The sequence below is a fragment of the Rhincodon typus genome, chromosome 7 (genome assembly GCF_021869965.1).
Source record: "Rhincodon typus isolate 14 chromosome 7, sRhiTyp1.1, whole genome shotgun sequence".
NCBI classification, from domain to species: Eukaryota; Metazoa; Chordata; class Chondrichthyes; order Orectolobiformes; family Rhincodontidae; genus Rhincodon; species Rhincodon typus.
Genome location: NC_063338.1, coordinates 44,334,904 through 44,361,893, shown reverse-complemented (window position 1 = coordinate 44,361,893; position 26,990 = coordinate 44,334,904). Strand labels below are relative to the sequence as shown.

The 26,990-nt window shown below is 37.6% G+C and overlaps 1 protein-coding gene across 7 annotated transcripts in view; it reads left to right on the top strand.

The window, feature by feature from the left end:
- LOC109938494 (mitogen-activated protein kinase kinase kinase 20-like) overlaps nt 1-22,501 on the top strand; it is a 121,809-nt gene extending 99,308 nt beyond the window's left edge. For 6 of the 7 annotated variants that reach the window (XM_048599044.1, XM_048599045.1, XM_048599043.1 and 3 more), the window contains 4 exons: nt 8,090-8,206; nt 13,370-13,444; nt 17,086-17,230; nt 19,981-22,492. In XM_048599044.1, coding sequence (XP_048455001.1) covers nt 8,090-8,206; nt 13,370-13,444; nt 17,086-17,230; nt 19,981-20,831 — 1,188 coding nt within the window. In that variant the 3' untranslated portion in view covers nt 20,832-22,492. Of the gene's footprint in view, nt 1-8,089; nt 8,207-13,369; nt 13,445-17,085; nt 17,231-19,980 lie in introns of all 7 variants that reach the window. The other variant, XM_048599039.1, reaches the window with a different exon arrangement.
- Nucleotides 22,502-26,990: the final 4,489 nt, after the last annotated feature.

Genomic DNA, 26,990 nt, shown 5'->3' with positions numbered 1-26,990 from the left:
TTTAGGCTCAAGAATTGGAGGTGTAATTTCAAAATGTATGGCAACATCAAACTGGGTGGTGTTAATGCAGAGGTGGCTGCAACAAAATATAGAAAGATGTCAATAATCTTGGAGAACAGACATGTAATTGGCAAATGAACATACAGTATGGATAAATGGAAAGTGGTATATTTTGGTAAGAAGAATACAGAGGCCACATAATCATTTTAACGTGACTGTATAGATAGGAAAAGGAAACAGGGTACAGATGCACAATTCACTAAATGCAGTGGTGCAGATTAATCAGACCATAAAAGAAACAAAGCACCGGGGTTCATTTCCGGAGGTATAGTGCCAGGAAGTTTGATTAAATTTGAATATAACCTTGGTTAACCCAGATGTGGAATACTGCAAACACTGCTTATCTCCACTTTATAGGAGGAATATAGAAACATTGGAGATGACGTAGACAAAAATTACTAGTTTGATTCTAGAACCGAGAGGGTACAGACTAATCTGTTGCTGCTGAATAACCATGGGTATTTAAGTCTTTGTGTCTAGAAAAGAGAGGTTGAGGGAGTGACCTGATAAAGATCTTAAAGATCATGAGGAGAATTCATAATTGGGTGCACAGAAGACATTTTTGCTTTCAGTAATATCTAAATTAGGAGTCATAACTATAAGTGAATCATTAATAAATCCAACAGGGAATTTAGGAGGAGTCTTTTTACCCAGAGGAATGTTAGAATGTGGAAGTCTACCACAAGGTGAAGAAGGGTCTAGACCCGAAACACCAGCCTTCCTGCTCCTCTGATGCTGCTTGGCCTGCTGTGTTCATCCAGCTCTACACCTTGTTATCTCAGATTCTCCAGCATCGGCAGTTCCTACTATCTCTACCACAAGATGTGGTTGGGTTGCAGCTAGAGGGAGAAATGATTTTAAAAATTTGTACTAATTGGGTTAAGTAGCAGAAGGTTTATATAAAGCGTAAACAATAGTATAAATAATCAGATTATGTAGCCCATTTTAATGCTGTAAATTCTATATCAATAATTGTATCCAAAGAAAACCAAGAAGATCAGAAACACAAGTTATCAATCAATTGCAAAATCAATTAGCAACTTGCCAGCAATGCAATCTTCCTGCTTCCCCATCACTGTCAAAAGCCAAGCAATGCATCATTGATGTATTACGAGTGTTCTGCTTCAGCGTTTCCCCTTTCCCAAATTCACACTTCCAAGCAGAAAATCTTATTTAAAAAGTGTGAATTTGGGAAAGGGGAAACGCTGAAGCAGAACACACACTATTGAGACTGCTCCTTATCCTGACTTTTTAAATAAAATTAAAAAGTTAGGATAAGGAGCAGTCTCAATAGTGTTACCGTTTGGTATTTGAAGTTGGTGGTCTACAGTTTGGTGAAGCAGACTCTATGTTCAGTAGTTTAATAGAAGAGGTTGTAAATTGTATAGTTGCATAGGGTTGATATCTTATACAGTTTAATTGAGGACATTCCATGATCTTTATTTCAGTAAACATGGCTGCATGATCTGTAGTTTGGTGAAGTATGCTGCTATTTCCGTGGTTGGGTGGAGGCTGTTAATTCTGTTGTTCGGCAGCAAGTGTTAGTTCTGTGGTTTGGAGGAAATTGTTTTGTGTTTTGGAAGAGGCTATCACGCGCTCTGTGGTCTGGTAGTGGTTGTTACTTTTGTGGTTTGGTGAAAATTTTATGGTCTGTGGTTTAGTAGAGGTGTCGTGGATGTTTCATATGTGTTGTAGGATGTGTTTCGTGTTTCGCAAAAATAATATGCAGGAGATTTGTTGCCTTGTGTTTTAGGTCTCTTTTATCCTACTTGATAGGATACAGAGGAGATGTGGTTACAATGTGGAACTCAAACTTTCAATATATCCTCAATTTTATAAGTATTGATTTATAAATATTCTTTTACTGGTATTGTGTACATTATGCATGTTGAAATGAAGCTAGTTAGCACTGGGCAATTAAGTATTTCTTATACATTATTATACTCAATGATTGAAATCTGTTATAAGTGTGATACAGTATAGAGTTTTCTCTACATTTTCCAAGAGTATTCCAAACCCAATCTGCAAAACATATCCTTCATCAAGAATGCATTTAGTTTTTTTTCAGACCTTTGGTTCTTGTGGTTTATTTGATAGGTATTTAATTTGTGAAGGTTTTGAGATATATCTTGTTTCATCAATTGCTGGGAACTCCTGAAAATTCGAACTGCTCTTGAAATTCTTATTCACTATCAGAGAAAATGTATCACAAATTTTAAGACAATGAATTATTGTGAAATTGTTGATTTGTTTAACAGCTGATCTTTCATAACTTTTTAAGGTCAATAACTTTATATTCTATAGAGATGATTATTTATGTATGATTTTCTGAGATAATAAGCACTGCTCAATTCTAAAACTGTTCAGTGCATTTTCAATAAATAATTCCATTTTCTACCACCTTCTGTTAAGCTTGCATTGTTGTTTCTACTACAACAGAAAGCAGCATTAAAAGCTAATGGTGATATGCTGTCCTTTTGGCTATACTTGTTACAATATTTTTTCAATAGCTTTGTAAATGTTAGTTTAAATTTTAAAAACACAATTTTCAATGTATTTGTATGCTCCAATGTACAGTGAAACACCAAATTGCTTCCTCAAGTTGCATTTTATTTTCATGCTTTTAGCTGTAAATGACTCATTTTGAGTCCTTTAAGGATCCTATATCACATAGGCAGGTCCCATTTAAAACTGCTGCGCTGAGGCTGGTTGAATATAATCAAAAATGCCCCATTTAGTCAGAAGTCATTTTCTTTTCAAAAGGCAAATGTTATTTAATCTTTCAGCTGTTCATTGTGCCATCATAAATACTTTCTTTTTGCTGCAGTTGTGGGGCTGAAATGAGCCCACTAATTGCCTCCTATTTCCAATGACATGTGGTGGTTTAGTGGGAAGAGAACGCAGCAGGGAGGAGGAAATAGGAGGCTGAGAAAATGAGAGCTAATTATTTTCACTTGCTCATGTCAGGTTGGTGTCAGGCTTGTTTTTACAAACTAGAAGGTTTAGCACTAAATAAAACAAACTGGCGTCATGTTTTTATATACTGGCAATGTCATGAAAGCAGCTGCACGGCAAATAATGCCTGCAATTGCATGGACACCATCTGACTTCCACTGTGTGTCTGTGCTAATGAGTATATCACAGTGGTGCCAAGTGAAAGGTGCTGAATTATGTATGATTCTTCATTAGTGCAGTAATAGTTCTGTACATCATTATGGGACATTGTTTCTCCTGAGGCGATTAAAAAAAATCCTCTGTTCAAGACCTAGTAGTAACCCCTACATGCTAGTGAGGTCCACTTGTGTAGTTCTATGTGAGCAGCTTCCTGTAGATTCTTTTTTTATTTACAATTGTCCCAAGGGATGTTGGAACAGTAGGCAATGACATTGTAAACAGAATGGAGTAACACAGATTAACAGATACTTATCTGATCTCAGGCCTCATTTCCACTTAAAACCAACCACAATGACATTTGCTGATCTATAGACCAAGATAATGATGCAAAGTAAAAATGTTGCTAGACTTAGATGTTTGTCAGATACTGTCAGTTAATATTGGCACTTTCTAAAGTTTCATTTCAGAACTTCCAGAGAACCTTTAGATTTCTAAATGAGAATCTTTAAAAATGAAGTTTGATTATTAATTGCGATCCATTTCAAGCATAGCTAGATTTAGATACATACACAAATATTTGCTACATTAAAATTGTCATGCTATGTTTCTATGTAATAAATTTTTTTCTTACAGAGTAATCTTTGGACATAGAAATTGATCTGAGTAAGTTGATATTTTGCAATAAAGTGGAGAGGTCTTAAATCTTTTTAATTACCTTGTGAATCTCTCCTCCCTATCTCATGCATTGTTTCCTAATTACGATGTGAGAAAGAGATACCTGTTCCAAGGCTTCTGCTTTATGGATGTTTGCCATGAAGCAAATACAAATGGCTATGGATCATCTCATGAAAAGGCCTGTGGCTTTAGAAGAGCTAAAGCACAGATTCACTACAATGGACATAACACAGTACGGAGCTGGAGGAACACAGCAGGACAGGCAGCGTCAGAGGAGCAGGAAAGTTGATGTTTCGGGTCGGGACCCTTCATCAGAAAATGGAGCTAGGTTCTAATTCTTTAAATTCCATGGATGGATAAACTTGAGTTGTATTCTATTGAGCCTAGGAAGTTAATGGATGCTTTAATCAAGGTATTTAAAATGATACAGCTATTCGATGAAACGTCTTGAAAGAAACAGTTTCTTCTTGAGGGAAAGTCCAGAGCAAAAGGGGAGTTCTTAAGCTACAGAGCAGAGGGGTTTTGGAAAACTTAAACTCTTCACAAAAGACAGTGTATGCTGGGTGAATTGAAGTTTTCTAGAATAAGGTTATTAAAGGGTATGGAAGATGAGGGGTAAATGGAACAGAGGTCAAGATCAACCATAACCTAATTTTGAGTCATAGATTAATACAGAATGGAAACAGGCCCTTGGGCCCAAACTGGACTATGCTGACCATGGTGCCCACTCAGCTAGTTAATTTAATAATGGGAAACCCTCCATGGGCTGAATGGCCTGCTGCTATTCTTATATTTCCATTTTTTTTATGGAAGGATTTGAATGTAACAATAGAAGCCACTGCTGGTTGAAACTTTTTTCTCTGAGGTGAGGACAGAAATTAACTGCATAGTTGTACAATAATAGGATTGTATCATATCCTGAACGGTCCCCTTTTTTATATTTTTCCATTATGGAGGCAGTAGTTCACATCAGCCCTGGCTCAGTTGGTAGCACTTTTGTCTCTGAGTCACAAGGTTCTGTGCTAAAGTTCCTCCCCAGGGCTTGAGCACGGAAATCTACACTGATACCGAAGTGTAGTACTGAGGGAATGCTGACTGACAAAGGTGCCATTTTTCAGATAAGGCTTTAAACCCAGGCCCATCTACCTACCCACGTGGATGTAAAAGATCCTATGGTATTGTTTCAGAGAATAAGGTAGAATCATCCCCAGTGTCCTCACCAAATTTGTCTTTCAATTATTATTATAAAACAACATCTTTTCTGGTTGTTATTGCTTATCATATTGCTGTTTGTGGGAGTTGTGTAAAACTTGGCTGTTGCATTTCCTTCATTAAAACAATGACCACAGTTCAAAAGTACTTTCAAAAGTGCTAGTTATAAACTGTTTTGAAATACTTGGTCGGATGAAAAAAACTATGTAAACATAAGATTTTTCTTTTATTTGGTTGGCACTAGAAATTCACTCTGCGATGTGATACAGCATACGCATGTAAGGCAGACACCCTTAACTGAGCTTCACAGATATGTCACCTTGGTGTCATTTCATTGCCAACAAAGTGATGATTTCACAAATCTCTACAAGATGCCAAACTTTATTGCTGCAGGCACATACATCTAGTAAATCAAGAAGTAAAGCTTCCACATGTAGGACTGATAGAAATGAATGTAGAAAATGATATGCCCTGGGAGATGGAAAAAAAGGATGGGAAGCACGATTCCTAAAAATCGTTGCTTCTATGGGATAAAATTCAGCGAATTGTTGAAAGTTTTGGGGGGGTGGTTAGCCAGGAAATATTGTTTTGCAATAATAAGCTGCAAACGTGGCTTGTATATCACAAAAACTTGTCACAATGATGTGATTTATATATCAGATTTTACTATTAGTGAAGTGTGTGCATTTTGGTGTAATGGACTTGGAGTAGTTGACAGAGAGAAATGGATGCAGAAAAATATTCTCTTACGAGTTACATGGTTTTTGTGTGTGTTTTTTTTAATTTATTCCGTGTGAATTCTACTTCAGCCTGCCCCTGTGTATTTTTTCCCACCAAGGGTGAAAGCCATCAGACAGATTTGCACAACTTTTCTGGGAAGGAGGAGGAAGGGAATCAAGAGGTCCACTTACACAATCCACACAGTGCTGCCAACAGCGAACAAGCAGAAATCATCTGGTGCTAACAAAGGACATGTCACCTTGTCATGCCTGTCTTACAGAGAATGCAATTCCTATGTACATCATGAATAAGCATTGAAAGGGAAACATTTGTGCCCTTTTGTCCACAAATGCATTTGTAATTCCATTTTTTGACTTAACCAATGCACGCGCAGGGAAAATACCTCGATGTGGGCTCATGTTACAAATGTATCAAGTCAGAGATAAAACAAAGTCAATTCTGTTTCTAACAATCGTTTTAGTTTTGTGGGAAAGAGAACCATTCTTGATTTTGCATTAAAAATTACAAATGTTTGATGTGCAAGAAAATGAAGAAGAATTTTTTTTTATACAACTAGTATTGTGGAAATGAAAAAGGATTTCTCAGATGCAAGGCTGTTGCAAATATTGTCTCTGTATTGTTTTATGCTAATCATAGGAATAATCAAGAAAAATGCAAATCACAGAATCTTACAGCACCAAATGAAATACTATGGCCAGTCATACTTGTGTCAGCTGTTTGAAATAACAGATATTAGTGGCTAGTTACATAACCATTTGTAAGGAAAATAAAGTGTGCACCAAAAAACTGTTACATCCTCTTAGTGAGGAACTCAATTACTTGATATGGTACTCGACCTTCGAGATTGGAGAGAATCCAGGTTTGGATTCCTGGTCTGTGCAGATTGCTGATCACAGAATGACATCAGGGTCTCAAAAATGACCTCAGTGTGCCCTGATTTCAGAAGGTAAGAAAATCAGCCAAGCACTCCATTTCTGATCATTTCTATTGTCTATATTTGTTGGCATAAGGATTGAACCAGGTTACAACACTTTCACTGCCAAATAACCCACCAAGACCCAAAATCTGGTTTTGTATGTGATGAGGTAATTTGGTGAGATTGTAGAAGATTAATAGCATCAGTGGAGCTAAATCTGAACACTAGACACCACAACCTGCAGAGGAAGGAAACATTTTGCGTAAACATATGAGTTACTGTGATCAAAGCCACATATTGATATATGTTTTCTGAATTACCCTGGAATCTCATTTATTTCTGTATTGTAACATCTAGAAAAAGATTGATTTCTAAACTAGTTTTGACTTCTGTTTCTGATTAACTGTTTCCTTTTGTTAGCTTTTGTGAGGGGAAAATTCAATCTATTAGGAAATGTAAGAATGACTATTGCATTGCTCAGCTGGTCACTTAATGTTTATAAATATATTGTTAATATTGCTAGATTTAAGTACCTTTAAGCAGTTTCTCAACCGATTGAAAGCAAATGTAATGCAAGGGTGACAAGTTAATTCATGAGGAATATTATCACAATTAGGAGAATGTATATCAATGGTAAACATTTTTATTTAGACAATATAATCAATTTATACATCTCTCTGCAAAGAGCTAATCCCTGGTGTATTTTTAGCCCAACATTATTGTATGTCTACAGCAGCCTCTAGGTTGTGCTGTTGAATCACCTTTCCCATGGTGAATGATGTTTTGTAGATTTCCACTTGTACAAAATTAATTAAAATATATAAAATCATTTCAAGTATTATTCCTTATACAGTCCTAACCATAAAAAAGATATTGTGAAATTATATTTGTAATGCAGTGTGTCCTTTGGTAAGAAATTTGTAACAATTAAGGCACGCTCCTCTGTGTAACCATTAATGTCTCATTTTTATAAGCCAGGAAGGATTAACAATATATTTATTCAATAAACAAAATTCCTGTTTATAAAATATAGCAATATAAATTTGGTTAAATCAAAAAGAACTTCGAAATATAGAAATATTTAGAAGGTTAATCTAACAGTAAACAAAAATAATTGTTTCAGCTTCGAAGTGTTTGAGCATTCATGTATGACGAGAGATGTTTTTGAATTTAATGCCAGGCCAACCCTATCTGACCAAGATCTGTTACCTGGTTTCAGTTCTAATATTGCTTGTCAACATACTTTTGAAAGAAGATACAGTTGGCATTTATATATGTCAAAATCTGACAGTAAAATAGATGTAAAGCTTCTCTTTGATGGGTTGACATACTCATGTAAACCGTGTTACAACTTGTTTTTGTTCTTGTCAGGATTCTAAATGGAAAATGTATGTGGAAGTGGATGGTGACAGTGTCGCGTTGACCTACATCAAGGATGTAACTTTCAAAGCTAATCGACAAGACACAGATATAATTAAAATAACCAAGGTACAGATGTTTGTGCAGATCTTTTTGTTAAATGTATTTCATATTCAGCATTTGAGTAAAAGTTTTTAAGCATTTTTCTGAATTAAAATGGGTGTCATGTTGTCAGCTCAGTGGAGTCTAGTTTACAAGAATTAGAATTTCCTGCAATTGTTTTGGACCCATACTCTCCATAGCTTTATGGTAGAACTGTAAATTATTGTTGGAAATAAAAATGAAGGAATAAATGGCTTGCATTTATTCCTTCTTGGTATGTCAGCTCCCAAGCTTTAGTATTTCAGAACAATGACTTCTCTATTTAATTGTGCCACACAATTAATTGTAAAGATGTAAAATTTTATTTTACGTTACAATGTATCTGATTGTCTCAGTAGTAACAATCTAGTCTCTGAATCTGACAACTGAGAGTGCAAGATCCACTCCAACAGATACTCTTGAGACCCTTGCTGTCCATCTGAAAAAATTCCTTTAGATAATCCAAAGGGCAAGAAAGTTCTCCTGATGTCCTGATCGATGTATATTTCTCAAAAGGCATCACAAAGAACAGATAAAATTCATCTCATTTTATTGTCTTACATCCCTACAAAACAAAAGCAATCTGAGGATAATTCATTCACGATGAAGTGACTCAGGATGTAAATCAAGAGTCTTTCTTACAGTAGTAATGTGGCATAATGTCACTTGTGCATCATTGTGGAAATGTCATACAGTTTCTACATTGATCCAACCTATTTATGTCAGTGACTATCTCCATGACAGCAACGGCTCTAATTTCGTGTGGCTCCTTTGTTTCCAAATCTCTCGTATCACTTTCTTCAACTACCTAACTCCTTGTTTAACACATGACATGGGATTGGATTTTATGGGACACCACAGGGCCTAGCCCCCACCCCTCACCCCATACCCAGTTAAAAGGTTAAGGGGGCTCACATCCATGATCCCTACAGCTGCCTCTCAGCAATTTAACACTGGGAACAGCGTTAATTGTTTTAAGGCATGACTTCTACTCTAATCTTGTGAGGAAAGCCATTGTTTGTGAGCTGCCTGCCAATCCAATTGGCCAGCAGCTCTATATTACCACCATTATCGGTGGAAACTGTAGGTAACCCCACCACACCGAGGAACACACATGAGGTGGGTGTCTCAGCAGCAGTCAGGGATGTGGGGGAAATCTCATAGAATTACAACGTTGACCCAGCTACCTATTCTTGGTATACATACCTTTGTTGAAAGTTAGGCAGAAGGCTCCATACCTCCAAACACATACTATTGTTACGGAGGGGAGGTTAAATGAAAGAAATCACTGTTACTCACTCTATAAACAACAAGTAACAATTTATTTATCTAACTTTACAGTGAACAAATTAACAGAACTATTAACAAACCGAAGAATTGCCCGTTAACTACTAACTATTCCCGAATAAAACAAAATTCTAATAGTATGCTGTTCCAATAGATAGAAGTCCCACTTATATCAACCAAAACAATAAGGAAAAATAAATTAAAACTTGGTCTCTCAAAACTACAGCCAGGATAAGTCTTCCGCAATGTTCTTTGCTTTCTCCACTGTTTTCCATTCAGGAATGCCTTTCTCTGTTGAATTCTTGTGTCAGGAACATTAGCTAAGAGTGCCGTAGTACCTTTATTTAGCTGGAGCTTATTCTGAGATCTTAAAGATTTCTGTGAGAGCCAGTGATTTTCTCTTTCTTTAGAGTTGATGGCTGTTGAGAGCTGTTCTCTTAACAGAGGCCAGTGTGCTCTCATCCCAATTTTCAAATGCCATCTTCTTTTATACCCTTGATGACCTATTAATTTCTTACTATAGGATTGGTCCAAGGTTGTCTAAACCATCAGATTTGAATTTAATTGGCTAAATTCAAAAACCTGTTGTCTTGGTAAAAATGCTGCTTTTCCTGCTTTTGATACAATCTTTCAATCTCAAGATCTCTCTATGCATCTGCTGTTGCCTGTAGACATTTTTTTAATCTTCAAGCCTAAAAAAGCACATCTTTTAAAGAGCACGCACACTCTCCCCCTATCATTTTACAAACAAATTCTAACGTCCTGCCTTCCAATCCACAAGTACTATACCAACTTCGCAGCACTGTATGAATGGATCATCACCACACCTGCTCAAAATCTGTGGGCAACTGTAAATGAGGCGACCAACAAAATCTATTACATCACTACTCACTGCAAAATCCAGACTTATGTTATAGATGGAAACAATTTGATTCTTCAAGACTTCCCAAGGGTCCATCTTCACATAAACCACTATTGTTTTAATCCCACATTCTGTTTTGTTTCCATGTTCTTATGACAGCTGTTTTGTGTTTGAAAAGAATATATGGACTTTTTTTGAACTACTCCTTGTGGCAGAGAATTTCCATATCCAAATCACCCATTGTTTGAAAAAGTCCTCTCAAAACTTCTCTCTAACTCTTTAAAGCACAGTTCGAGGTCAAACACAGTGCCAACAATTCACTTTTTTAAAAATTCATTCATGGAATGTGTACAATGCTAGCTCAGCCAGCATTTATTGCCCATCCCTACTTACAGTTGAGAAGATATTGGTGAGTGTTCTCCTTTAAAGCATTGTATTCTCTATCATGATGTCTATCATATCAATGCAACCTATAACTAGTTGCTAATATTGCAATAAACTACTTCTTGTTCAATACAGTCCTTTCTGCAATCCTCCTCCATATAAAAATGATTTCCACATATATTCCATCCATCAAGTTTTTTTACTATTCACTTAATCTGTCTACATCCCTTTGCAAACTCTTTGAGTCATCCTCGCTACTTGCTTTGCTGCCTATTTCTGTGTCATCTACCTACTTGACATTCACTTTACTCATCTAAATAATTAATCTATGCTGTAGATAATTGTGGCCCTGGCAGTAATCCCTGTGGAACGCCACTAATTATAGGCTGCCATCCTGAAAATACCCTCCTTATCCCAAACCCTCTGTTTTCTATCTGTTAGGAACAAGGTAAGAAAGGAAAATAATAATATGGGAATTGAGGATCAGAAGATGGCAGGAAAGGGCTGAGAGAAGAAAAAAACCTAAGAAAACACCACATTTCAATTCTCTGTCTTCTTTTAGTTAACCAAACCTCTATCGAAGCTCATATAAAAATACAACACCATGTGTTCTTATCTTATTACATAGCCTTCAGTTTCTTATCAAACACCTTTTGAGATGGACAACAGCTGGGAACAACACCAAATAAGAGCCATTCCATATAGCTGGACAATACAAAAGAGATGACTGAGTAAAACTGGTCTAGTTGACTACATTGATCACTGGGTAGATGGGTTGAAGAGGACAATGAGAAATAGTGCATTGCAGTCATTAATCACTGAGGATATCATTCATGACTAACCAGGGTAGCTTCACTGCTGTGAAAACTGAAATTTCACTAAAGAGATTTCAACAGAGGGGTTTGGGAAGCTACAATGATGATTAACTTAGAAAGGAAAATGAGGACCAAGCTGATGTGACAGTTGCAGTTTATAGACAGAGCAAGAGTAGCAAACAGAATGATAATAATGACTATCAAGAAAATACAATCATCAGCTATCCACTTTCCAAAGGAGGCTTGCGGTAACACTGGAGTATTTCTCTTTTCAGCTCGAAAATAGAAAATCACACATGATTACTTCAGGCCACATTGATAACTGTTCATATTAAACACATGGGAATGTTAATTAGCCTCTCTGGTCTAGATGTAACTGTCATAAACCACCCATACATATTCTAATCCACATTGGACCTGAGGAGCGATTGTGTTCCAGATCATTCTGTCCAGACTAGAAACGAAGAAACACAAGACGGGGAAATTTCATATTAATTTCTTTTTAAGTATAATGTCATGATATAAAACTTGTTTTTTTAGAACAGTTCTTGTCAATTTTGATCACCTTTGTGCTGAAAGAGTTCATTCTTTGTATGTTTAATTTTGCTGAAAGTTGAGTAGCAGGCTCCATAACCTTCAAGCACGTGTTATATGAATGGACATCTCCACTGGCAGCCACTTACTGTCCAGTATCTTACTAAAGTGGCCATTGTCCACTGGGGTTCAGGGACATCACAGTCAACAGCATTTTGTCCTCAGTCAGTATACCTGCACATTTACTTAACAGTAGTTTCTAGAAATTAAAAATAAACTTTCCATAGTCCCAGAGGACCATCGGGCAGCTGTCTTATTAGAGAGAGAGGCGCAAATGCTGGTGCTTTAACCTGAAAGTCACCATGTCTTAGGCAAAGGGAGATATTGAGAAGTAGTGACCTTCATAGTGACCTCAGGCAGTACAGGAATGAAACTTGCGCTGTTAGCATCCTTCTGCATCACAAACCAGCTGTCCAGCCAAGTGAGCTAACTGACTTCTAGATAGTAAGCTCTAAATAGTAATCAGAACCGGAGATCCCTGGCTGGATTATATCAAGTGACAATCTGTAGTGATTGTAACCAGGTCAGCCAGTTAGACCTCATAGAATATGAGTTCCCTGATTGGTGCTGTTAATCTGGTCCAATCAAGGATCTCTGGCTGACAGATAAGAGCAGGAGTGTCAGAGGTTCTGTTCACTCTGAGAGCTGGCTCTAAGGGAGCTGTGTCATTGTCAAGGACTCTCAATGTGTAAATAAAGGGTGACTTGGTTCCAGGATACTGGCCTCCATGGCGTTATTTCACATGCAACCTGTTTCTCCTCCATCCAAACTAAAAAGTCACAGAATGGGGATGAGCAGGCAAGAATGGCTGCTCTGCAGTCACTTAACTGCGATTAATAGGGTCGAGGCAGGATTTCCACTTCTCAGGGACAGGAAGATCTGCCTCAGAGAGCTGCAGGTCAATAAGAGGCTGGCAGTTCTCGAAGGACTGGTAACACCAAGTGGGAGCAGTTGTCATTGCTGATACTGCAATCATGTTATGAGGAGGTGAGCTGTGATAGATTGGATGTGTTTGGGAACGGGCGAGAGAGGAGTGGGGGATCAAATGTGTGCAGCATCCAGCTCAGCCTGTATAATGAAAATTGTTGAGCTGGCCACTTAGTAAGATTAAGTACCTGTGGCAGCTGGATAAGACCCTTAAATGGACATTAATTATATTATAATTCACGTTCTTGAAATCTTGGACTTGATTATATTCTATTTTCACAGCCTCCCTACTTAATGGAGAAGTGGATTGTGGGAATTACTGAGAACCAGATTGTTGAATGTATTGTTAATTATGAGGTAAGCCTTGAAAGTAAGCAGTTTGTTTTCTTTTAAAATGCTTATAAGATCCACATATGCTCCATGTGAAGTTTCAGATTGAGACATACTGACTTGAGAATGGTTTGAGAATCCTGAAGAGATTAATTCTGAAGTGACTTGGTGCAGCCCTCAAAAAATTTCATTCTCCCTGTTACCATCTTTTAAAATGACTGTTAGGCTATTCTAGCCCTCCCGCCAATCCTATGTTATTAGTTTTCTGCTGCCAAAGTGGCTGACAAACCAATTTCGCACAGTCACGAGTGTAATTCCAAAACTAACTGCTGGGATGTACATAGGACCGGTTCAAGTTGAGTTCTCCAATTTTCTTTCCCTCCCATAGGTAAGACCTTGTGTTCGTCTTAAGCAGATACAGAAATATGAGCTACAGAGCAGGGTAATGTGAGAGTAAAACTAGTGTAACAGAAACTAAAATGTACAGTTTATTTAATCGTAAAATTGAAGTTACTTCTGCCTGAAAAACATGCAATGTGCTGTTTTGTTTTATTCTGATTCCACGTTAATCCTGTGCTATTATTTGTGCAAGTTCAAGGCTTCAATATTTGGTGTGGTCAAATTTCAACAGTGTTTCATTCCTTTTTTCTATCTGATTCAAATCTAATAGATTTTAAATTACTTTTTATCTTTTCTTCTTCCTCTTGCATTGTGAGCTCAAATGCAGGTCCTTTGTGATTATTCACTGAACTACAGCAAAGTACCATGATGTTTTTTTGCTATGAGCAGGGTGAGGATGCAGTCCAAGTCTGTCTCAATGGAATGGTGATTGAATCCTATTTTTCTACTGTTATTACACACCTCTTGACCAGGTGGGACTTGCGTGCCTCCCAGTCCAGAGGTAGGGACATTTACCACTGCACCACAAGAGGGTCCGTTGTGATTGAAGCCTGTGCTGATGGCATTAATTTGATCCACATGATAGCCATCTAGACAATGGAGTTAACTGGCCTCCACTTTTCATCAAAAATTGCTCTATGTGATCTGCAATATTGATAAAGGATTTCTGCATTGAAACGTATTCCAAACTGACATGGAAACAGAAAATACTCAGTTTTTCATGCAACATCAGCTCTGAGCTTCATCCTTCCATACCAGTGTTTCCAAAACATCCTCCCTCTATCATTCCTGGATTCCCATGCATTATGGTAAACATGCATTATAGGGTGGCACAGTGGTTCAGTGGTTTGCACTGCTGTCTCAGTGCCAGTGACCTGGGTTCGATTCCACTATTGGGCGACTGTCTGTGTGGAGTTTACGCATTCTCCCTGTCTGTGCATGGGTTCCCTCCAGGTGCTCCGGTTTTCTGCCACAGGTGGATTGGCCATGCTAAATTATCCATAGTGTTCAGGGATGTGCAGGCTCGGTGGATTAGCCATGGGAAATGTGGGATTACAGGGATAGGGTAGGGTGTTGGGTCTGGGTGGGATATTCTTTGGAAGGCCGGTGTGGACTCGATGGGCTGAATGTCCTGTTTCCACACTGTAGGGCTTCTATGAATAACACCAGGTCTGTCCTGTTTCCTGTGCTTATGTCCTCATTCCTTCCCAGTCTCCCAGTTATAATTGTACTTACCTTGTACCCAACCAACCTCCACATTTAACGTAAGATCTTCTGTCGTCTGGAATATGATGTTTTCATCAAACATATCTTCCCCTAGCCAGAATGCTCCATATTCAGGAGGGCCATTCCCTTTTGTGACACAGTAGTTCATTGTTCCGTGACACATCACTGTGCAAGCTGCCATTCAACTCCTAAGCAATCTGATGAGAAAATGATCAATTATGAACATAAACATACAAATTGGGAGGAGTAGACGATTTGGTCTTTTCAGCCCGCCCATTATTTAATCAAATAATGGGTGATCTGCTCGATTTTATACACCTAGGCTAACGTATGCTAGATTATTTTTCTTTTTCAGTTTATGTTTCCCTTTTCTTTGGATCAGTTTGAAATATCTGTAGGTTTTTCTTGTTTTTGTCCAGTCCTACAGGTAGATGAATTTGTAAACATCAACAAAAGACTCAAAATCCTGGGTTAACATTGACCACATCATGACTTCAGCAGTCCTCAAATACCTTATTTTAAACACTGTTTGCCTGGATCACTTGTCTTCTGGTTATGCAAATAGAATTTGAGCCTGTTCAATCTAAAACAAATGCATAATTACTTAGCAGAAGAAATTCATGTCCCCTAATACCACAGATGGAGACTGCACAATATGTATGTAAGTTTTTATTGTATGAGCAATTAGGAATAAGTTTGACCCCTAAGTTTGGAGTTGGGGACTAAGTGTGGTGTGTCAAAGTTTGCAGATGACACAAAGGTGAGTGGTAGAGCAAAGTGTGCAGAAGACACTGAAAGTCTACAGAGGGATATAGATAGTCTAAGTGAGTGGGCAAAGGTCTGGCAGATGGAGTACAATGTTGATAAGTGTGAGGTCATCCATTTTGGTAGAAGTAACATCAAAATGGACTATGTTTTAAATGGTAAAAAATTGCAGCATGCTGCTGTGCAGAGGGACTTGGGTGTCCTTGTGCATGAATCGCTAAAAGTAGGATTGCAGGTGCAGCAGGTAATTAAAAAGGCAAATGGAATATTGTCTGTCATTGCTAGAGGGTTGGAGATTAAAAACAGGGAGGCTACAGGGAGCTGCAGCTGTATAGAGTCCTGGTGAGGCCACACCTGGAGTACTGTGTGCAGTTTTGGTCTCCTTACTTGAGGAGGGATATACTAGCACTGGAGGGGGTGCAGAGGAGATTCACTCGGTTGATTCCAGAGTTGAGAGGGTTGAATTATGAGGAGAGACTGAGTAGGCTGGGATTATACTCATTGGAATTCAGAAGAGTGAGGGGAGATCTTATAGAAACATATAAGATTATGAAGGGAATAGATAAGGTGGGGGCAAGTAGGTTGTTTCCACTAGCAGGTGAAACTAGGACTAGGGGGCATAGCCTCAAAATAAAGGGAAGCAGATGTAGGACTGAGGATGGGAGAAACTTCTTCACCCAAAGGGTTGTGAATCTGTGGAATTCCCTGCCCAGTGAAGCAGTTGAAGCTACCTCGCTGAATGTGTTTAAGGCAAGGCTAGATAAATTTTTGAACAGTAAAGGAATTAAGGGATATGGTGTACGGGCAGGTAAGTGGAGCTGAGTCTCAAAAAGATCAGCCATGATCTTATTAAATGGTGGGGCAGGCTTGAGGGGCCGGATGGCCTACTCCTGCTCCTAGTTCTTATGTTAAGTTGAGCTTTGATAGTTTATCACAAGTGAAGCACTTGTGTTGGAAAATGCACATATGCAAATACTAGACAAAGATAGGTTCAGGCTAAAGTGAATTTCCCTCTTTCCTGCATCCTCTCCCTCCCACCTCACTATCATCAGATATCCAGTCCAGATTCCAGATTTTCACCTAATGTATGAAAACCGTCTTCCTGGGCAAGGTATTATAGAGTGACTGGTGCCAGTGGGACTTTACGTCACAGGACTGTGGGAAATGTTTATCATTGGGCTTAAATATATAAGAAAAGATGTTAAAGTAAATCTTAAAATACATTGCCAGAATCTCTAAGATGTCTCTAAAGTTTTCTGTCATAAATTATTCAACAGAATGATGTCAAAACTCCAAAAACAACTAAGCACAACCACACTATCACACTGAATGCTGCCAACACTGAAATGAAGGAAGTAGTGCTAGTCATCCAAGCCATGCCAACAAATGCAGAAAACAAGTTTCAGAGCAAATGCCAGTCAAGTAAGTCATTTTATTAAACCCATTAAATTGTACTTTCCAGAAGTGGAGACTTTTTTTTGACAACACTTAATCAGACCGAAACTAGGCTGGAAAACCTTCCTGCATATGGAGTAAGTTAGGTTCTGGAACTCCTTTAGTTAATGCTAATATTCCTTTTATTTCATTTGTTCACGGTCTGTGAGTGTCATGAGCTTCCCAGCATTTATTGCCCATCCTTAAATGCCCTTGAGAAGTTGATAGCAAGTTGTTGTCTTGAACTACTGCAGTCATGTGGTGTAGGTACATTCACATTGCTGTGAGGAAGTGAGTTCTTATATTTTAACCCAGTGAAGTGAAGGAACGTTAATATAGTTCCAAGTCAGGATGGTGTATGGCTTGGAGGAGAACTAGCAGGTGATAATGTTCCCATATATCTGCTGCCCTTATCCTTCTAGATGGCACAGAATGTGGAATTGGAAGGTGCTGTTGAAGGAGCCTGGGTGAGTTGCTGCAGTGCTTGTTGTAAATAGTATATACTGCTGCCACTGTGCATTAGCAGTGGACGGAGTAAGTGTTAAAAATAGTGAATGAGGTGCCAATCAAGGAGGCTGCTTTGTCCTGCATAATGTTGAACTTCATGGGTGTTCTTGGACCTTCACTCATTCAAGCAAGTGAGGAATATTCCATCACATTACTACTTTGTGCCTTGTAGGAGGTGGGTACACTTCAGGAGTTATTAGCCTGTGAATTTCCAATGTCCAACCAGCTGTAATATCCAAACATTATGTGGCTGGTTCAGTTCTGTTTCTGGTCAATGATAACCACCAGAATGTTGATAGTGGAGAAATCGGTGATTGTAATGCAATTAAATATCAAAGTGAGTGAGGTAGCTGGATTCTCTCTTCTAAGAAATGCCCATTTCTTGGTAGTGAAAATGTAGCTTGCCACTTACCAGCCCAAACCTGAACATTGTTCAGGTTTTGCTGCAAATGAACAAAAGCTGCTTTAATGTCTAAGTAGTTTCAAATGGTGCTGAACATTGTGCAAACATCAATGAACATTTCCTCTTCTGACCTTATGTTGGAGGCAAGATCATACTAGGAATTTCTTTGGGAGGTCTCCTGATTCTTCTCCATAAGTCTCAATACCTGTAATGGTTTCTCTGCAAATCTGCCAACAATATGTAACAACATAAAAAAAATAGATTAGGGGTACTAGAAATTCTGGCCAAACTTTCTGTGATAGCACCTTTCAACCCTATAGTTTCTTCCATCTAGAAGGACAAGGATAGTAGATACATGTTCCTCTCCAAGCCACACATTACCTGTTGATGTCCTTCTCCATGGCTGTAAGGGTTGGGAAATAAATGTTGCCCTTCAAGCAATGCTCACGTCCTAAAAATCAATTTTAAAACTCTTGCAATTTTTCTAAACTGCATCCAATGCAACGAGGTCCTCCTTAAATAAGGAAAAGTTGTGTTGGATGATTAGAAAATCCATAAAAAAATTCCCTGAGCCACTGTCTAGTTTTACGTACAAAAATTGTAGTTTAGCTTAAGCACCAGAAAGCATTGAATTTCATTAGCTATTTGCTGGTCTGTAGATCCAATGTGCTTGAAAGGACTAATAGGAAAAAATTAATCATGTATGTGATTTATATGTGTCATAAAAATCCCTCATTGACTAAATTAGTACTATGAAGAACACAAAAGAAAAGTTTCTTTGCATGTGAAAAGCTGAATTTCTCCAGTGTATTTTTGTTTTTACTTTAAATTTGTTGTTGTATCATTTATAATTTCTTTTAAAATTTTCATTTGCTACTACAATTATGTATCTGATTTAATTAGATATAAGTTCTCAGAACTCCTAAGCACTATGTGACAGAAATGCTGCTTTCCCTCCTTGAAATCTGCATGCAGAATTCTAGATATTACACATTACTAGAAGGCAGTTCCATGGGTTTTTATATGCACTAAATTTGATTCAGTTTTTCTTGTCATGAAAAATTATTCCTGGAGATTAATCTTCAGTGCACATTACAGGTTTATAATCGTGTTAAGTAAGGTGTTATGAAAATTATTTGCCCATGCATTATAGGGTTGACAAATTATGGCAGAAATCAAAACAACTTTATCAAAGTGTAAAATGCCTTTAATGTAATGTCACTTCTGCAGAATTTACATGAATTTCCTTAAAACTAGACTGTTCATCTACTCAGGATAGCACAACTTTTTGTACACATCAGTTTTTTATTCTTATGTCAAGTAATGGGACATTGTTGTTTTAGGAATCTTATTATACTGTGTACAGTTGTTCAAAATCTAGAATATAAATTGATTAAACTCTATAAAAATGAGAAAAGAAATTTACAGAAGCAACCATGGTTTAATCTTTATTTTAAAATGTTTCAATTTATTTTATACAAATGTACTGTTCAAAACAGATTCTCCTCAGCAATGAAACATTAATGAGGTAACGTTAAAATTCTTTCTTCAGTCAATCTATTGATCACTTGCTCCAGGAGCTTTTGATCAAATACAGGTAGATACCAATTACGACTATAAGGATTATAAAAAGTGAATATATAGTCAAATACATGCACTGCTATTTCTTGATCATCTTACTATGACTGTTTAAAGTCAAAGTCACCTTTATGAACTCATGGACTTGATAAGTAAGAAATAAAGAGAAATGATTTCACTTGCAAAGACATTATCTTTAAATTTATCCATTTCAATTAACAACACCTTTTGCACATGTTTTGTATTCCAGATGTTCGTCAACAATGGTTTGATATGTTAAAATTGCGCAAAATATCTACAGGCGACTCATCACAATATTCTGCCATTTTACCTCCTAACCAAAACACTTCCAGTTCCATTACGCAATCTCAATTGTTTACTTTATTTGCAAGTCAAGATACTTATGCAGCAGTTGTAAGACGTATGCAGAGCCCCAGCAGATGCCACATCACTACTCCTCTGACTCAATCCAGACAAAGCTCCAGCCCATTACCTACAATGCCAGTATTATGCAGTCGTATTTCTACTGTACACCTCAGCTCTGAAGGAAGCAGCCTGTCAAGCACAACCTCAAACAGCATCTTGGAGAGAGATCATACTACCGGTAGACAAAGCAGCGGCTATCAGAGCAATGATTCCAATGACTTCTTGTTTAATAAAACAACCACTTCTGAGGGATTTAACCACATTAATAAGAAAGTAGTTAGCCCAGTATTCATGCGTGGTAGTGGAAATAGGCACATGAGTAAGGAATATGGTAGGGAAAGAAGCAAAAGCACACCTATGAGACATAACTCTGGATATCAATCATCAGAAAAGCGGTATACGCAATCCAGCCGTTCTCACCATGCTAAGTCATGGGGCCCTGAAAGAAACCTACAAAAGCAATTTCAACAACATTTAGAGACAGATATTAGTGCAGTCTCAGACATGCAAGGTGCAGGTGGTAAAAGTGCAAAAGATACAGGTAAAGAGAGGCACAGCAAAACTAATGAAGGAGATTGGATTAAAGTTGAACGGCACAAAAAATCTCATAAAAATGACTCTTTTAAAGTATCCAGAGGTAGAGGCCGAGGAGGAGGCCGTAGCCGACTGTTCTGACAGAGAGCCTCAAAAGTTGACTTCTGTTTGTCTCAACTGAAAATGTTATTTGTAATTGAACATCTTTCTGTAATCTGTAATATTTCAAGCAGATGGACATAATTTGCTAATAGAGATTGTTACAGATTTGACTAGGATTTGAAATGTTCAATAGAATTTAAGCCTGTCACTGAGCCTGTTGTGATTATTCAGTCAAAACTCAGTGTTCACCAAATGGAATCAGGGTAAATGTATGGGATAGTACTTTATACTGGCACTGGTTTTAATAAAACTGCAATTCTCTGATAATTTACTTTTTTTTATTATTCATTGATGGGATGAGGGCATCGCTGGCTAGGCAGCATTTATTGCCCATCCCTAATTGCCCAGAGGGCAGTTAAGAGTCAACCACATTGCTGTGGGTCTGGAGTCACATGTAGCCCAGACCAGGTAAGGATGGCAGTTTTCCTACCCTAAAGGACATTAGTGAACCAGATGGGTTTTTTTGACAATCGACAATGGATTCACAGTTATCATTAGATTCTTAATTCCAGACATTTATTGAATTCAAATTCCACCATCTGCCATGGCAGGATTTGAACCTGGGTCTCTAGAATATTATCCGGGTATCTGGATTAATAGTCCAGTGATAATACCACAAGGCCATCACCTAAAAAAACTAACGTGTATATTAAAGAGAGTGAGCGAGGGTACAATATTTGTGTGCTGTATAAGAGATAATGTGCGTGAGTTGAATCTTGTGTAGAGAGGGTGAGGAATATGGGGCATTCCCATAAAAATGAACACACACATTGCACTGACAGTGTATGGATATCCCGACATTGCTTGTTTGTCTTGTCATCCCCACTGAATGTTTGGATGAAAGCAATCTATAGGGAATCAAAAACCCCAATATACACCCTAATATACAATTGAAGGAATACAAGGGTGTAGAGGGTACACTGTAGCTATACAAAGATCCAGTTAGACCAAATGTGTAATAATGTGAACAGATCCAAGCATCACATCTTAGGAACAATCTTTGGGCTTGAGAGAGAATACTGCACAGGTTTGCTAGACTGATAATGGGATCCCAAGGATTAAATTAGGAGAAAAGCTTACATAAACTAGGCATGTTTTTGCACATTACAATGTTAAGGGATGATTTGGTTGATGTTTTCTGAGATTAAGGGGAACGGATAAGGTAGATAATGAAAAACTATTTCCACTGGTTAAGGAGTCCAGGACAAGAGGGGGCTAGTTTAAAAATTATAGCCAGTGTAAGAATTTCAGGAGTAAAATTAAAAATCACTTCTTAATGCAAAGGATCACAGAAGTTTGGAATTCTGTTCTGCAACCAGCAGTTGGTGCTAGTTGATTATAATTAAAGATTGATTTTTGTTAACTAAAGGTATAATGGGACACAAGTATGCAGAGCAAAGTTACAGAAAAACTATTTGGAACAGACTCGAGATGCTCAAAAACCTACTCCTCTTCATGTTTTTTTTTGGTAATATATTTGTGTGTTTGTTCTGATATGATTTTGTAAATCTGTTTGAAAATGCATTTTTGGTGGCTGGATTTACTATAGCACATCTTATGGATACAGAAGACTGTTTATATACTAAATGCAATGCATGCTCATTCCTTGACTCGTTGTCTTATTTGGTAATAAACTTCAGCCAAAATAATGATGTGTTATTTGATGCATTAACTTAATGAATCTAAATCCTTTATTTTCTTAGAAATTTGTGCATTACACAGTAGACATCCAGGAGGTTGAAATGTATAAATTTGCCCTTAGCACCAAACCAGGCCCCTTACCTGTTGCAACCATCACACAGATAAGGTCTCCAAGTTCAATGATGTAACTGAAAATCATCAAGGAGCATTTAGCCTACATTCTCATTGCCAAGACAAGAACCAAATTGTACTGGGAAGTGTGTACTACCAACCTACAAACTACTACTGCTTGATTTTTTCTGCAACTTTTTAAAGCATAAAAAATTGGAGGATATGTGATCTAATCACTCCTCTAAAGAACTTTGTAAGCATTTCTGCTTTTGTTATTTTTTGTAAAACTCTGCATCTTTCTTTTGACTTGCAATTTGTTTTTTCCGTATAAATTTTTGCTCTCCTATTCCTCCTGTTAAGACATTAGTTAGAGTTGAAATCCAAATTGCTTCTTCAGATGGACAAAGTGGTCACTATCCATATACAGGGAAGAACAGAGAAGCTCAAATATTCTGGACAGAATTTGCTCCTTAACCAATGGTACTAAAAGGACTAACTGGTGACTTTGCTTATTTGGCAGCCATAATTTATCTACCTAATGACAATATAAGTACAGCCAAAGTAACTCACTCTCAACAAAGCACTTCAGAAGGCAGTATCTAAATTCACATTTTCTTTCCTTCTTTCCTCCTTAATATATCTTGTAAATAGGTGACCCAGTGATAGATGTTGCATTTTCACCCAACCGCTTGATTCTACCAACATTAGCCAGATGAATCTTGAAAGTTCTGATTGGGTTGCTATTTGTTAAGTGTTCCATCTCTGTGTGAGGGAAAGGAAGAACTGACATTATGTAATTTGCATCTCTTGGATCATGCCACTACTATTCAAATGGATTGGCATTGATGGCAATTGTGTATTAAGGCCTGGCCTATTCCACGCTTTCCTACAAAGAATAGGATATGTCTCAGTTACAGTAATTAGCAGGCATTTCCTGTACTGCTGAGTGTGTGTTTTTGAATAAATTCTCAACACCAGTACTTTTGGCACACCGTGTAGAAATGTATAAGAGGTATAATTTCTATATACTTTGCATTTTTGGAAATATCTTTATACAGTGAGCAATAAGGATCATAGTTTTAAAGAGGGTAATTTAATTAAATAACCAAGTGTGCATACATAAGTGGAGCATCTTATTTCAATTCCACTTGCATATAAAATGAATTCCACAGAGATGATTAACTCTTTAAGATGTATAACTGTTGCGAATTCAACCAATAAATCGGTAGAACTTCTTTTCATAGATCTTTTAACAAATAGAAACTCTGACAATGCAGTATCCCTGCAGCAGCAGTATTTGCCTTGTAGGGATTCCATACAAAAGGTCAGCTTGGGACTCCTACATATTTTTGTACCGTGATAGTAAATGCTACCTACTTAATTTGGTGTCAAAACTGCACAGATATGACTGTGAAAAGAAATGTCTGGCACAGGCAAATAAAAATAGTTAACAAATGATCATGGAAGAGCTATTTCCATGTGTAGGTGTATTTTTATTGAAGCTAGTCAGTAACACTGGTTGCACAGTCATAATGTACCCTCTCACCTGACTCTCTAAACCTGTCAGCCTACGCTATTACTCAATGGGGTTTCAACACATAATCTGCTAACTCAGAAGCTAGTACTACGACTGAGCCAAGCTAACATGGAACAGCTGATTAAATACCATTCATTGTCTTATTTAGAATACAATAGCATGCCAGGGCTCTACTTCTGAGCTAGGAGACCTGTCTTTAAGTCACACTTTCTCCAGAATGTGTAACATGTCTGAACAGATTGATTAGAAAATATCTACAATGGCAAGCTATGGCATATTAGCTTGAAAGAAGTATGAGTTTGTTAGAGCTAATAGTCTTTTTTTATCCCTGATGAAAGTCTCACATTCTACATTCCAATGCATATCAATTGTCTCCATTATTAATGAATTCCCCCGTGCCTAATTTAATTAAAATACAGATAAAACAATAGGGGTTCTTTTATGGCTACAACAGCTGGAAGTTTCACTTTCCAACAATTTTCTCTACAACAAAGACTGTCCTAGTAATCTGGATATCTATGTGTACAGGAGATGCCTTTGGCTGGGGCAGCTCAAGCTCCAGGGAGAACTATGGTGCATTCTTAGAGCTGAGAAACCTGTGGCTAGCCTGTCTCAGGACATGGTCATCCCATGATTTTAGTCCTGATAGTTTGTCAAATACTTTGTCCGTCATTAATGGTGCCTGTTATACAATGTTTCCTCCTATTAGCACCTTACTTATTTGTTTTCTTTAGGATGTCTATAATGTCCTCCACAGTAAAGATTGATGCAAAATATTAATTTAAAATACCTGCCATTTCCCTGTTCCAATTATTAATTTCCTAATTGCATGCTTCAAGGATCCCACACGTACTTTAACTACTCTTTTTTATACATACTTGCAGAAGCTATTTTCATATTTCTTGGGAATATTAAAGCAATTTTCTCCCTCTTTATCAGCCTCTGCTGATTTCTGAAAACCTCCTAATCCCCTTGTCTACCACTAGGTTTTGCTGCTGTGGATGTTCTACTTTTTGATCGGATAATCTCCTTGACTGCCTTTGTTAACCATGGGAGGTTCATCCTTCTAATCAATTCTTTCTTGTTGACTAGAATAAATTTTGCCGAGTGTAATGAAGTATCTGCTTAAATGCCTGCCATGGCTCATCCACTAACTTTCCACTTATTCTATTTTCCCAGCCAGCTTTAGACGATTCTTTCTTCATACCTCTGTAATTGCTCTTATTTAAGTTAACACTGGTTCGAGACCTGAGTTGCTCTCCTTCAAACTGAATTTAAAATTCTACCATGTTGTGATCGCTACCCTCTAGAGGATCATTAACTAGAGGATTCCTTATTAATCCTACCCCATTTCTATTACTAGATCTAAAATAGCAATGCATTGTTCTGCGAAATAATACTTGATGCACTCTGAAAATTCGGCTTTTATGTTAACGTACCTATGTGATTTGTCCAGTTGATAAACAGATTAAAATCATCCAAGACAATTAAACTGCCTTCTCATATGCCTCCATTATTTCCCAATATATACTTTGTCCTAGAGTGAGGCAACTCTTTGGGAGCCTATGGACAATTCCCACCCACTCTTTACCTTGCTTTTCCTTATTTCTACCCAAACTAACTCCATATCTGGACCTACTACGACCATTACTCATCACCTATGCACTTTCTTTACTAACAAAGTTGCTCCATCTCCTTTTCATTTTTGCCTTATTTTTCTGGATGTTGCATATCTTTGAATATTGAATTCCCAGTATTTGACCCCAGCTATGTGTAATAGCTATCAAGTCAATAGTCATTTATTTCTATTTTATCATCAACTCATCAATCTTCTTACAAATGCTACATGTGTTCAGATAAAGAGTCTTAAGCTTTGACTTTTAATCTTCATAACTCACTCTGTTCTAATTTCTGCTCCACTCTTCTGCATATATTTACACTACTTCCTGTCACATTTTGATTATTGTTCACTTCTTCACTATCCTTTGCCCTTATTTCTTTTTGATTGTTTAAACTTTGCTTCAATTGAACCCTCCCCTCACAAATTAGCGTAAAGCCCTACCTACAATCCTAGTTATAGGACTCACCAGGACACTGGTTCCAGCATGATTCAAATGGAGCCTGTGTCAACGGAACAGCTCTCTCTCCTAAAAACTAGTTTGGTTCCTCATGAATTGGAACCCATTTCTCCCAAAGCAATCCTTGATCCAAATACTTACCTCTTTAATGTAATTTACCCCATGTCAATATTGATGTGACTTAGATAGCAATTGGAGATTATTATCTTTGCGGTTCTGTTTTCTTAATTTACAACTGAACTGTTTATAATCACTCAGCAGAGCCTCTTTCCTAATCCTACCTATGTCATTGGTATCTACATGGACCATGACAACTGGAATCTTCTCTTCCCATTCTCAAGTTCCGCTCCAGTCCAGAAAAGAGATCCTTAACCTTGGCACCAGGTAGGAAACACAAGTCTTCAAGACTCTCTGTCTTTGCTGCAGAGAATGGCATCTATTCCATTAACTATGTCAGACTCTATTACCACTGTATTTGGATGTTAAATATTTTAAAAGTGAATTTGTTAACTGGATTGTTTAGCTATTGTAACATCTCCTGATTTAAGGCACTTAGTTAATCAAAGGAAATACAGAAGAAATACCAACTAATCACATACCTTTTTCCATGTAATGTTACAATTTGGCTCTGACAGTGTGAAATGGTTAAAGAAGCTCTCTGCTGCCGGTTTTTGCTTTCCTCTATTGCTGCCCTTCTCACACAAGTCCGCTCTTCTCTTTGAGGCTGCTGTCCCTGCTCTCTCTTGTTATTTGAGAAGCTGCTAAGTCTGA